The sequence below is a fragment of the Benincasa hispida genome, chromosome 4, assembly GCF_009727055.1.
Source record: "Benincasa hispida cultivar B227 chromosome 4, ASM972705v1, whole genome shotgun sequence".
NCBI classification, from domain to species: domain Eukaryota; kingdom Viridiplantae; phylum Streptophyta; class Magnoliopsida; order Cucurbitales; family Cucurbitaceae; genus Benincasa; species Benincasa hispida.
The window spans coordinates 4,566,082-4,580,605 of record NC_052352.1 but is presented as its reverse complement, the minus strand read 5'-3'; the positions used below and the strand labels follow the sequence as shown (position 1 = coordinate 4,580,605).

The following is a 14,524-nucleotide window of genomic DNA, read 5'->3' as shown; positions in this document are numbered from 1 at the left end:
ATCACAAATCATTTGTTCATTAGAGGATAAGTGGAATTTAAGGAGTAAGATGTAATTTTGGGGGTAACACAACATTTGACCCAGCTGTTATTACGAACAACCTGGGAAGAGTCGACTTACTAACTATAGTTAAATCAAGTGGACATAAACATATCTACAGTGAGGAGAGCGCAACTATCGAGCTATAATGGTGTGACTCAGTATTTAACGAATATTGATTAATTTGGTCTAAAGAGTTTAGCCAATTAATCTCAAATCGTTGGAGCTCATAATCTGTAGGTCCATAAGGTCTGACTAGCTTGTAAAACATGAACATTTTGGATTAGTAAATTGAGTGAATTTGAAATGATTGCAATTTAAAGTATTCGAATTGAATTTCATTTTGAAATGTTCAAATTGAATTTAGGGTTTTCAATTTGAAGTGATCAAATTACAATTAGAATTTGAATAATTATATTCAATATAATTAAACGTTTAATTTATCAAAGTTAAATGAAATTGGAGAGTTTATAATATTTAAATATTAATTGCATGAATAGGATTCATGTTTAAAATTAGGTGTTTGATTAATTTAATATTTGATATTAAATTATTTTTAATTAATTAAAATCAAATTAATTTTCATTTTTTAATTCAATTTGAGAAATTGAATGTTGAAATTTTGAATTAATTAAAATTAAAATTCAATTTGAAAATTAAGCATTATAGTGGAGATTTCCAATGTTTTGAAATCTTGAAGTGTTTTGACAATATACTTACACCTAGCCCACTTTCATTATCAATTTGAAGTGGCATCAACATCTTCACGGCATGTATGGAGCATATACATAAAAACTCTTCAATTTTTCTGAAAAAAGAGAGACAGTTGCTGGAAAAAGTTTTTCTGCAGAAAAGGTTCTTCCACACACAAAACCCTTACCAAATTCCTTCACAATTCACACTCAATCTTGAGTTCCACCACTCAAATTTAAGGTTGAGAATAGTAGAGAAGACCTCTTGATGGCTCACGGAGGATTTGAAGCTGAGATTTCGTGAAAAGTAGCTTGGATTTGGAGGATTCTTCGAAGGTTTGTCTTCTTGAAATCCTTTTATGTGAAAATCTATTTTGCATGCTTTTTATAACTCAAATTAAATGTAATTAGGGTGCTTATTGATTCTGATTGCTTTTGTTGCATGTTTCTTTCGTATCAGGTTGTACGTTGGACCTTCCGACAGCGGATGGGTATGTAGTGCCTCCCCCTTTTCTATCAGAGAATGTGGTTCATAGTCCAATTGAGGATGGGGGTCAAGAACGCGTTGATGGATTCACGACAGATGATGATACTAGACGGGTGGTTGCTTTATAGATTCTGATCCACATGTGAGTGAGCTGCCTGTAGTACTCCCTCAGGTGTACCACCCAAGATAGTTCCACCAGTGAGGACCACAACTAGTGGATCGTGGATAACATGTGAGTGTAGTCAACATTTACAACGTTTGAAGGGGAAGTTGGATCGTATGGAGTCCTCCTTTATGGCTGAGATGAGGCCATAAAGGAAATGTTGATGCTGATTATGAAGGTATGTTACATAAAATAATGTTTAATTGTGTAGTTATTTGCTTTATATTATTTCATTTACATTATTTCTAGGGTAAGTCTGTCGTATCGAAATGGTATTACGTTGTTGGAGCTGGTTCGTCATTTCAAGAACCACTTGCCCGTGACCTAGCTATTGACGATCCACCCATTGATGAGCCATGTGGTGAAGATCCACCTGTTGAGGATGCCACTTGTACTGATAATATGCTTGCTGTTAATCAGATCAAGTTGGGTGAGGACATAGATGATGGATAAGTTGTTGTCCCCATAGAGATATCATGGGAGAGGGAAGGAGGAGTGCACACAACGATATGGCTGGTCCATCAGTTGTTATTCTGAATGAGCTAAAGGACAAGGTATGCTATTATGCATTCGGGGTTTAGAGTAATTTTGTGATACGGTTTAGAGTGATTCCTTAATAATATTTCAGTGAATGCATCCTTTGGACTTTGACAGCGATATAATTTCATTGTCCCAGTCTTCAAAGGTAGTCTGTAAGGAAAGGACCACGAGGAAGAGGCCGGTTCCATGGAAGCACCATAGTCTAATTATTGATCAACCCATCGGAAAAAAGGAGGAAGAAAAAGGTGAAACCATATGATTTGATGTCTAAGATCTCGGCCAAAGTTTGAGAAGCAGTTCTTTGAGTATCTTGGAGACCTTAGGCGGGTCAATGAGGCTCAGAGAATTGTTTGGAGCGCATGGAAGTTGTTGTGGTTCATGAACTTATTAATGTCGGACACAACTTATCGACGACAATGTAAATAAACTTTCATTTAATGCATAATTCTGGCATGTTTCAGTTGACAAATAATTTTTTTCTTGCAGACAATCAACACTTTATTTTTGTTCACTCATAAGAAGTTAATGGACAATGTCGATCCAGCCCATTTAAAGAAGAAGTTTATTACGACCGACAGAACTGTCTCGGTGAGTATGTGTACTTACAAAATATGTATATGTATTGTTCAATAAGTGTAAAAACTCTCTCTAATTATTGGTATGCAAAATTTCGAAGACGTAGCCCAAAAGATTAAAAGGGGCACTAGTGTCACACCCTTCCCAGACTACCCTCATAATCCGAGAAGAGATGTGAAGACAGCAGTTGCCAACCCTTTTATGACAACTACTGCCCAACATACTCCTATAAATCTGTGTCCTTCGCATCTGTTTCACCTGTTTAGTAGTTCATAATTTATTCTAACACACAATCTCAACAACATTTTAAAGCATATTGATTACTATTAACCAAAATATCAATTTCGACATGCATAACAGTTCCAACGAACTAAGTATATTACAATCACTATTCGACACAAGCCTACCCTATTCCCCATGACATGAGCATAAAGACTAGATTAATAAAACATGATGAGCCACCTAAGCTTCAATTTTCTGAGGGTTTAGGAAGTGATTGACTGGAAGAACTGCTAGGCCTCGAGACGTTGACCACTGCTTGGGGAGGAAAACAATAAAAGAGTGAGCTAGAAGCTCAATAAATGATTTCTTTTAAGAAAACATGCTTCCATAACTCATAGTTTAAACAACTTAATAATAAAATATTCTCATTAGCATACCAGGGTTTAGAAATCACAATTAGGAAATAAAGAAAACATAACATGAAAACCCTGGTTTAAAACTCATCAACAAGTCCTGTAAAATTCCTCTACTCTCTTGCTTTAACGTGTGGGAGAGCCCTTTTGCTCAATCTATACTAATAATAAGAGTCTTTGGTTAACGCCTTAGCTTCCTCTCAAGCTTACCTTATTATTCAAAATTGTTGGGATTGATACCCTAAACTATCGTTGGGTCCTGTATTTGTCAACACTGTATTGAACAAACGCTTGTGATGTAATAATATATGATATTTTTCTTCACTATTGTCTATGAAACATGAGATGTTTTAATTGCTTTACCACAAACCAATAAACTAAGATCTCTGGTTGTCATTGTAACTTAAGCATGTATGTGGAGACATACAGGTGGATCATGTCTTAAGTGATAACCAAAATGGTCTGTAGTATATGGATAAAGGAGGGAAAACTTATTCTAGTAATCTACGGATATGGCCCGCTTTGTAGAATAGTTACAAGTGTTGTGACTTGCTACAGATGTTTTGATCCTGATCATTCATGTGGAGACATACGAGCGGGGGCATCCTATACAAAAGAGTTTATGTTCGTTGCTTTTGTGATTCGAGCTAGGAATGTATTGTATAAAATAATTTGGAAAAATAAGTATGAATGATGCGTTGATGCGTTGATGTATTCGTAACGCGTTGGTGCGTTAGAGATGTGCAACAGAACGCATGACACTTCTCTATTGACGTTCAAGTTTTCCTAAATAGGATCCAAGTATAAATCCAATTTAGGTTCCTGGAAAGTCCAAGGTCGAACACAGACCTTGCGTTGTAATTGTTGTAGGGATATCCTAGATGTACGGAGAAATGCGTTATTTACACTAAGGTGTTGTGTGTGTGCAAGAAGATACAAAAGGGTTGAGTAGAAAATGATGAGTCGTATGGAAATGGATTTTTAATGCAAATGGTATGCGTCGATCTAAGTTGAATGTACACAAACTAGAATGTGATGTGAATGAGATGATTTGTTTATCTTTGTTTATGCGTTAGACTATATTCGACACTTCTCAATACGAATAACATACAATGCCTATCTCTAGGATGTATGCGTCAAACACAGGATGCAATAAAACACCAGTAAGCCTATCTCTAGATATATTATGCGTTCTAACTCGATGCTGGCTTATTTATTCTCTCAAATAGTTTAAGCTAAAGATGCTCTTACCAATTGATTTAGTGGCTTAAGCGTTTGAAATGGAATTTTACATGAAGTATAGATGCATCCAACATAAACAAGAAATAAACAATGGCAAAGTGTGATAGATTAAATATGTGAATTTATAAAGAAGCAGATTGTCTTTACAAAAGTAATACTTAATCAGATGAAAGGATGAAAGCGATAAATAAGATAAAATGAATTGAGTCAAGCCGCAGAGTACAATCTCTTATCCTCTTTGGCTCAATTCTAGTTGTGTACAACCACTTGTGTAAGATTTGGACAAAGTGTCTCTCTAGAGCTCGACTTCCTCCACTCCTTAATAGGCAGTGATGGTGGTTCTCTTCCCTCTTGCTCTTCTCGGCACCACAGCACAACTCTAAAGATCTAAAACTAAGACTAAGCTAACATTAAGACTAAAACTAAGAGTGAGAACTTGGAATTTCTGAACTTCGAACTCTTGAGGGATTTCTTCTATTTATAGGCGTTGGTCTTCTCCAGCTTGATGATGGGAAACATTAAATCCATGTCCTGGTCAGCTGCCTGACACTCAGATGCTTTTCAGACGCCGCCTGCTGCAGGTGCTCATCCTTGTAAGTGGTGATTTGACACAAACAGCCTGAATCAATAAATCTTCCTTGCGTTGAATCCCTCCAACGCATGGCCCATGTGTTAGACTTTGCCTACAACACTTCTTAATCATGCGTTAGCCTCTTTTTGAAATCCTGCAATATAATGTGCTAGTGTCGCAGTACTTTAGTAATAAACATTCTTTTGCATGAGTTTGCTAATGTTTGAATAATTCCATGCATTTCTTCTAAAAATGATGAGATTTTATCATTAAAAACCTTAATTGTTCCAACTTAATAGTCACAATAACTTGTATTTCTACAAGTTATCACCATCCTTAAATTTGAACAATGCTTATCCTTAAGCATTCCATAAATAATTCTTTGTTATCTCCCTTGTCTTTAGTGTCCAGTGTTCGCCTCTCATCATATTCAATTATAAGCTTGAGACAAGAGTTTGGAAAATGTAACACAGGTTGATCCTTTTCTAAAAGGAATAATGTTTTATTTCAGGTGCTGCAAGCTTTTTGTCAATATTCCCCTTTTTTTCTAAACCAGCAATGTGTTAAATGCTTTCTAAAATAGATGCCGGTTAAAAAAGAAAGTATGAATTTTCGATTACCCATGCATTATTCCAGGTGTCCCACTTTCGTTTTGGTTTGCCCCCATGGGTGTCATGCGAGCATCCAACTACGGGTGAGAGCCCTTCACAACTAAACTCTATCTAATATTCATGCATTTTAAGATATAACTTCTTTAAACTAAATAGAGGAGTTTTTGGGACGCATTGGTCTAGGAGACTTAACTTCGTTTTGGTTTGCCCCCACGGGTGTCATGCGAGCATCCAACTATGGCTAAGTGCCTATTCCAACTTTTTAACTCATGCCACTTTGAGGTTTTCCTTTTAGAGTAATGACAGAGGAGTTGCGTTTAACATTTTGATATTTTGTTCCCTTTCTTTTTTATGTACTCGATTAATGCATCTTAACTCGGATTTTTCTCATCCCCAAATTTGGAGATCAGCTAAATCCTCATTAATAAAAAATAAACAAAATTTCGAAAAGGCTTTGAGAGTTTCGAAAGGAGTTTTGATTCAAGGCTTGCATGCATTAGAAAGAAAACATGTAGTCTTTTTAGAGAAGTTCGGGCTTTGTTGATTTTCCTAATGCCTACTCTATACTTATAAATTTCATATTGTTAATATCATTGAGGTAAGGCAAAGCACAAGACTAAACAAATAGCTAAAGAACAAAAAAAAGTATGCTAAGGTCAAACGCAAGGAAAAAATGATAGAAATTTTCATTCATTTTCATTGGATAACATGGAATAAACAAACAAGGCAAACAAATACAAAAGATCATCATATAAAGCAAAGTACAAAATAACCAACACCCCGAAACTTATTGTGCTGGCGTGTCATCCCTACGTTCTTTTGCAAGGTCTTCATCCATAAAGTGCAGAGGGTTTCTAAGGTGAGCAGGTAGTGGTGGCAGGGCAAACATTCCGACCAAGACCTGATTAATATACTGCGTTGTGTAAACAAATTAGTCTTACATTCTTCTTGTTTGTTGCTGTAAGTAATCCCTTAGAACCCTATTTTGTTGTTGAAGACCTTCAATGGACGCGGCCAGTCTGAATTGATCACTAATGAAAGCTTTCAACTCTTCAATGTCAGTGCATTTTTGTGGTGGTGTTGGCTCTTCACTTCTTTCAACTGGGTCTTTAAATTTCCTGCGTTACTCGACCCTAACCCAGTTGGTTAAAAAATGATTGGAGGAGGCACAAAAGTTGGAATTAGAATTGGTGAGGGCGAAGGAAGGGGATAAGGGATTTCTTGATTTACATCGGTAGGCTCTTGATGCGTTGGATCAAGACTTCCTTCTTGCGGGGCCACTGGTCAGTTTTGGAGAGTGAAATTTAAGTGTGGTCGCGCCTCTTCATCAGTAAATGCAAGCTCTGCTTCGTAATCTTCATTCTCTAAAGCTTCATCGCTATGTTCAATTATCTGGACGCGTCTTCTTTTGGGGGCGCGTTTGGAGGATCGAGGTCTGGCTGCCACTTCTTTGCGAGGTAGGGCAGGCTGATGCGGCGAGCCACAAAGCAAACGTCTGATCAACTTGATGTTCATCAGACCGTCGATCTCCTCATAATCATCCCCCAGAAGGATGCCCCCGTATTCACACAGTGTGCAGATCAGCCAAGGGAAATAAAGTTGTCCTTGTGGTTTGGTTTTAATGGCTTTGATCTGATCCTTTATTATTCTCCCTACATCTAGAGGGATGCACTGCATGATACAGTAAATGGCCAAGACGCGTTCTTTTGACAATGTCTCATCATGCTTGTAGGCATGATGCTTTTCTTAATCAGATAATACCACAAGTTCGCGTCTGGCTTCAGGTTCTTAGAAGCTAACATCTTTGCTCCATTTCTTGTATGCCCAACGCATAGCTGACCCTAGCCCATTGCTTCCACGGTTTCAGTTATGTATGCTGGCAATGGGTTATATTTGGGAAAGAAGCCATTCTTTGCAAGAATGTCACTGAATTGGCGCTTCCTTCCTGTGGTCTTTTTGGGTAACGCATCAGTTACCTTGCGCTTGCTCACCTCATGTGCCTTGGCTTCCCGCGCCAGCTTCCTTAATTCATTTTCCAATTCCCTTTAGAGAGCTGACTTCCTTCGCCCCTGCCTTGCGATCTGATATTGTTCCAATTCCTTCTCTAACGCGTTATGCCTTGAGCAACTCACGCGGGCTGCTCTTCTTCTTCCTCCAAAATTATTTTTCTCTTTCTCATCACTCTCTTTGCTTTTGATGGCCCTTCATTTGCGTCAGGTTGACGAAGTTGTGTTGCGTCTGGGCCAACTTTCCTTTCTTCATCTTCTTCTTCTAACCCAGCTTCGAGCATCATTTCATAGTGCTCCGCTTCATCCATTTCAAGTGATGCGTTAGGTGGGTCAGAACGCATCACTTGTTCGGTCAGAACTCATCACTTGTTCTTCTTCTTGGCCTTGATTCAAACTTGCCAAGATTGTTCCGAACACTTCTTGCTCGTCCCTCCGAGCCAATTCTGCTAGTTCCTCAAGGTTTCGCTCTGACGCAAGACTATCAGAGCTTGGCCTTGGTGGAGTGATTGGTGAGGTACCGGATGGGGTATGCAGTGACCCAAGGGATGAAATAATAATGGGTGAATGCGGTGGTTGGCTGGCTGCGTCTGCTTCAATTGGGTAGATGGTGGCTAATGGTTGGATGGATAGTGGAGGAGGTAGACGCACTGCGGGAGATGGTGTGTTATGGAGGTAAGCAGGGATGGGGTCATAGGTCGCACCCATCAGAGTGATATTTGAAATGAATGGTTGTAGGGCGGGCTTGGTGTAAGGTTTCTTAGTAGCCGTGGAGGACGAAGGGCGCTGCTGCCTTGGTTTTGAGGGGGGTTTTAGGTTTTGGTTTTGCGATGGTTTTGGGCTTTTGGGTGGTTTTAGAGGAAGGGTTTATGGTGGCTTTGATGGTTTCGACCGAGATGGTCGCTGGGAGGTAGAAGAGGGCCTGCCATGCAAAAGCTTGGTCGGAGCAGGGGTTTTTAAAGTTTGGCGAGGGCTTGGAGGAGGTGATGTTGAAACAGACGAAGAAGAGAAGAAGCTTACCGGCGACACGTCTCTGAAGCTCATCGAATGGTTTTGGCTATCGGAAACTGAAGACATTGTTGCAAAAGAATGATCGGAGAAATACGCTTGATCGAACGACAGTGAAGGTGAGGGACGCTAGGGTTTTTTCTTTTCTTTTCTTTCGCAGAGAGCTTGAAGGCGATGAAAGAAGAAGAAAATGAAGAGTTTCGAGTTTTATAGGTCTAGAGAGAGAGAGTGGTGACGTCAGGCGGTGCCTGATGTCTGCATTTAATCCGAAGTCGAAGGGACATGCCTTGGGCTTCCAAGCACTCGAGTGTTTTGCATTTTCGAGATGCGTCCTTTCGACTTGGGCCATGCGTTAGACTTAGGTTTAACGCATCCGTTTATTCCCATCTCAATTATACACAACTTTTTTTTATTATTTATTTAAAACAAATAAATCTTTAACTAAGAAGGAAATAACATTCATCAATTAATCTTAAAACGCAAAGACAGGAAAACAAAGAAATTCAAACACAATGATTAAAATACATAATGCAAAAGGAATGAGGAAAGAGGAAGCGTCCCTGGAATATGTGTCGATGTAAACGCAGGGATGCTTCGACGCAAGCTTCAGTTGGCTTTGCGCAATACGAGAGATGACTTTTGTCGTTCTACACCGTCTTCAAAGTATGGCTTCACTCTTTGTCCATTTACTTTGAACGCATTTGTGGCATCCTCCCGAGTTAATTCTACTGCTCCGTGGGGAAAGATTGTTTTGATAATGAATGGTCCTGACCACCTTGACTTTAATTTTCTTGGGAACAAACGCAATCGTGAATTGAATAATAAAACTTTTTGGCCAACAACAAACTCTTTCTTACTAATGTGTTGGTCATGCCAACGTTTAGTCTTCTCCTTGTAGAGCTTATTGTTCTCATATGCGTTCAACCGCCATTCCTCAAGCTCATTGAGCTAAACTTTGCGTTGATCGCCCGCGGCGTCCAAGTTCAAATTCAGCTTCTTTACTGCCCAGAAAGCTTTGTGCTCCAACTCTAGGGGTAAGTGAAAAGCTTTTCCAAATACTAAAGAGTATGGAGACATGCCTATGGGGTCTTGTAGGCAGTCCTGTAGGCCCAGAGTGCTTCATCCAGCCTCTGTGCCCAGTCTTTCCGCGATGCGTTGACAACTTTTTCCAGTATTTATTTTATTTCCCTATTTGATATCTCAGCTTGACCGTTCGTTTGCGGGTGGTATGCGGTAGCGATCTTGTGCCTGACATTATATTTGGCAAGTAATTTAGAAATGATGCAGTTAATGAAATGCGTACCTTCGTCACTTATCAGGGCTCTTGGCGTTCCAAAGCGTGTGAAAATGTTCCTGGTAAGAAACTTAGAAACAGTCGACACATCATTTCTGGCACAAGCTACTGCTTCCACCCACTTTGATATGTAATCTACTGCAAGCAGGATATATTGTTGTCCGCAGGACAGGGGAAAAGGTCTCATAAAATCAATGCCCCAGACATCGAATAATTCAACTTCAAGAATATTGTTTAGGGGCATTGCGTCCCTTGATGAGATATTTCCTGTGTGTTGGCAAGGGTCAAACTTGCGAACATACTCCCTTGCATCTTTGAAGAGGGTAGGCCAAAAGTATTCGCTTTGAAGAATCTTTGCAGTGGTTCTTTGCCCTCCAAAATTCCCTCCGTAAGGAGAGTCATGACATTCAGCCAGGATGCGTTGTGTCTTTTCCTCCGGAACACATCGACACATGATGGAGTCAGGGCCTTGTTTATAGAGAAACGGTTTATCCCAAAAATAAAATTTGTTGTCTTGTACTAACCATTTCTTTTGCTGAGAGTTGAAGTTTTCAAGGAATTTCTTGGTAGTTAAGTAATTAACTATATCTGCGTACCAAGGTTCCCCGCCTTCAACTCTGAACAAGCTTTCATCAGGAAATGAATCTTTGATTTCATTTTCTTGGTCTTGTATTTTCTGATTTTCTAATCTGGACAGGTGGTCAGCCACCTGATTCTCAGTCCCTTTTCTATCCTGAATATCGATGTCAAATTCCTGCAATAGCAGCACCCATCTTATTAATCTTGGTTTCGCGTCCTTTTTACTCATCAGGAACTTTATGGCTGAGTGATATGTATAGATGGTTGCTGACGCACCAACTAAATAAGATCTAAACTTCTCGATGCCAAACACTACAGCCAACATTTCTTTTTTCGTGGTTGTGTAGTGTTCCTGAAAGTCGTTCAGTGTCTTGGACGCGTAAGAGATGGGGTGTATCAAATTTCCTTTCTTTTGCCCCAACATGGTACCTACTGCAACATCACTTGCATCGCACATGAAAATAAAACATTGCGTCCAATCGGTGCTATTAGTACCGGAACTATAGTCAATTCATATTTCAGTGTTTCAAACACGTCGCAGCAGTCGTCATTGAAATCGTAGGGCCAGTTCGCTTCTAATAATGCGCTCAGAGGTCGCGCAATTTGAGAAAATCCTCTAACAAACCTTCGGTAGAAGCCAGCATGTCCTAGAAAACTTCATAGAGCTTTTACATTTTATGGTGGNGCGCAATTTGAGAAAATCCTCTAACAAACCTTCGGTAGAAGCCAGCATGTCCTAGAAAACTTCATAGAGCTTTTACATTTTATGGTGGTGAAAGTTTAGCTATGACATCTATCTTGGCCTCATCAACTTCCAACCCAGCTTTAGGTACCTTGTGGCCTAAAACAATGCCTTCAGTCACCATAAAGTGACATTTTTCCCAATTCAGCACAAGGTTTGTTTCCTCGCATCGAGCAAGGACGGCCTCCAAGTTATCTAAGCATAATTGGAATGAATCTCCAAAGACTGAAAAATCGTCCATGAAGACTTCAACGGTCTTTTTCAAGAAGTCAGAGAGAATTGCCATCATACACCTTTGGAATGTTCCAGGTGCGTTGTATAGCCCAAAGGGCATGCGCCTGAACGCGAACGTTCCAAAGGGATAAGTGAATGTTGTCTTTTCCTAATCTTCTGGGTCAATTAAAATTTGGTTATAACCAAAGTATCCATCAAAGAAATAATAAAATTCTTTTCCAGCCAGTCTGTCAAGCATTTGGTCAATGAAGGGAAGAGGGAAGTGGTCCTTCTTGGTTGCCACGTTGAGTTTCTTATAGTCCATGCAGATGTACCAGCCCGTGACAGTCCTTGAAGGGATGAGGTCATTATTGCTATTGACTATCATTGTTGTTCCCCTTTCTTGGGAACGCATTGGACTGGGCTTACCTAGCTGCTGTCGGATATAGGATAGATTACTCTTGTGTCCAACCATTTTAAGATTTCTTTCTTGACCACTTCCTTCATTATGGGGTTCAGCCTTTGTTGAGGCTCAATCGATCCCGTCTTCCCCTCTTTCAGCCTGATTTTATGCATGCAATAAGATGAGCTGATGCCACGAATATCAGCCAGCGTCCAACCTATTGCACGCATGTGCTTTTGCAGCATCTGCAAAAGAGAATATTTGTTAGGCTCAGTAAGATTCGCGAAAATAATTACAGGTAAAGTTTTATTTGTTCCAAGGAAAGCGTATTTAAGGTGATTAGGTAACGGTTTCAGCTCAAGTTATGGTGGTTTCTCTAGTGATGGATGTGTTGGTTTCGTCCAGTGCTCACTCAGACTCGGCTCAGGTTCTTTCATGTTTTCTTCCAATGCGAGGACCTCACAAACTTGGGTCACTTCTTCTTCAGGCAACTCTATTATGTTCAGTGGACATTCTTTACTATCCGGGAACTTTAATGCGTTTAACATATTAAACTTCACTTCCTAATTGTCTACGCGCATAGTTAATTCTCCCTTATGCACGTCTATTAATACTTTCCCAGTGGCTAGAAAGGGGCGTCCAATAATAATTGGTACATCCCTGTCTGTTTCATAGTCTAAGATGATGAAATCTGCTGGGAATATGAAGTTGTCAACTTTTACTAGAACGTCTTCAATCTTTCCTTTAGGATATTTGATCGTCCTATCAGCGAGTTGAAGAGTAATAGAAGTGGGTTGTGCTTCACCAATTCCCAATTTCTTGAAGATTGAGAGTGGCATGAGGTTAATGCTTACTCCCAAATCACACAACGCATGTCCCACATCCAACCCTCCAATTGAGCACGAGACTGTGAAGCTTCCCGGGTTCTTCTGTTTCTTGGGTAGTTTGTTGCTTACTAACGCATTGCACTCCTGCATTAGCGTAATTACTTTCGTCTCGCTGACTATTCTTTTCTTTGTCAAAATATCCTTAAAAAATTTGACATATTTTGGCATTTGTTCCAAGGCTTCTACAAGTGGAATATTGATGTGCAATTGCCTCAGGAGTTCAAGAAAACGCTCAAATTGTTGTTCATCATTCTTCATTAAGTGTCTAGGGAATGGTGCATTTAGTGGCACCGCAGGTTTTCCCACGTTAGACGTACTTGACTCTGAATGGCTTGTGGATTCAGGCGTTCTTTCTTCTTGATCTCCTAATGCCATTGAACGTGTGATGAGTTCTTTTGAAGGATTGTTGTTTCTTGGGTTCATGTTTCTTTTTTCAAGAGCTTTGCCACTTCGCAATGTCACCGCATGACATTGCTCCTTTCCATTGTTATTCCCCGGGGTTTCAGTGTTGCTAGGCAAGACTCTAGGCTGCCGATTCTTCAATTCACTTGCAATCTGCCCCACCTGTTTCTCCAGGTTTCTGATAAACGACGCCTGGCTTTCTAGCAATGCGTCATTCTAGGCTATATACTCCTTCAAGCGGAGATGCTGAGCTCGACGCCTGACCTTCTCTATTAAAGGATTGTTGGTGTGGCTGATGCGTTGGCTAGAATGCAGGCAGCGGTCCTNATGCTGAGCTCGACGCCTGACCTTCTCTATTAAAGGATTGTTGGTGTGGCTGATGCGTTGGCTAGAATGCAGGCAGCGGTCCTTGCCTTTGCTGCTAGTTCACCTCTAGGTGGTGTGGCTCCTGTTGATTTCCTGTCCAAGAAAAATTTGGATGGTTCCTCCATCCGGAATTATATGTGTTTGAAAATGGGTTGTTTTTAATGAAGCAGAATGATTGCAGATTTTGTGGGCAATCAGAGTAAGAATGAGGATCTCCACAACCCACACAGCTAACCATGGGCTGCACGAATGTGTCTACCTGATTTACCTTCTGCTGATTTGATGTGTTCCCTAATGACATGTTCTGTAAAAGGTTGGTCATAGCAACCACTTGTGCAGAAAGTGTGACTATTGCGTTGGAATCGATAGAATTCACATTCTGAGATCGCCTCTTCCTGTCGGCTCTTGCGTCATAAGTATCATCCATCCATTCCATGTTGTGCTTAGCAATGCGGTCTAATATTTCCTTAGCTTCAGCATAGGATTTATCCATGATACCACCAACTGCAATCTGGGATGCTCTATTCAATACACCATAAAAGGTCACCATCTGGATAGTTAATGGTAATCCATGGTTGGGGCAATTTTTGACTAATCCTTTTAAACGCTCCCATGCGGCGCTCAAAATTTTAGCTTCTTCTTGCTCGAAGTTCATGATCTCTCTACGCCTCCTTGCATTGGTGGTGGGTGGGAAGTATTTTTGCATGAATTTCTCCACCAACTTCTCCCAGGTTGTGATCTCACCAGGCTCTAGAGAACTTACCCATTACTTTGTGCCATCACGCAAAGAATATGGGAACAAACATAGCCTGATCGCTTCTGGAGTGATTCCAGGAATCACAAATGAGTTGCACGTTTCCAGGAAACGTTTCATGTGGGCATAAGGATCTTCTCCATGACCACCCCCAAATTGTTCAGTTGTTTGGAGCATTTGTAGCATCACAGATTTCATCTCGAATCTTGTCCCATCTGGCGTTGGATATGTGATCCCAGGTGAGAAATCATATAATACAGAAGACGCATACTCCCTCATGGGACGCGTACTACTGTTCGCCATTAGAATCGGAT

At 40.2% G+C, this 14,524-nt stretch overlaps 1 protein-coding gene and 1 non-coding gene across 2 annotated transcripts; one reads left to right on the top strand and one right to left on the bottom strand.

Moving 5' to 3' along the window:
* Nucleotides 1-12,364: 12,364 nt before the first annotated feature.
* LOC120075511 lies at nucleotides 12,365-12,778 on the bottom strand. Its single transcript, XM_039028965.1, has one exon. The coding sequence runs from the start codon at nucleotides 12,776-12,778 to the stop codon at nucleotides 12,365-12,367; it is 414 nt and encodes a 137-aa protein (XP_038884893.1).
* A 1,244-nt stretch (nucleotides 12,779-14,022) lies between these two features.
* LOC120076974 lies at nucleotides 14,023-14,126 on the top strand. The gene has a single exon (XR_005481717.1). It is a non-coding gene; the product is annotated as a small nucleolar RNA R71 (small nucleolar RNA).
* The last annotated feature ends 398 nt before the right edge of the window (nucleotides 14,127-14,524 follow it).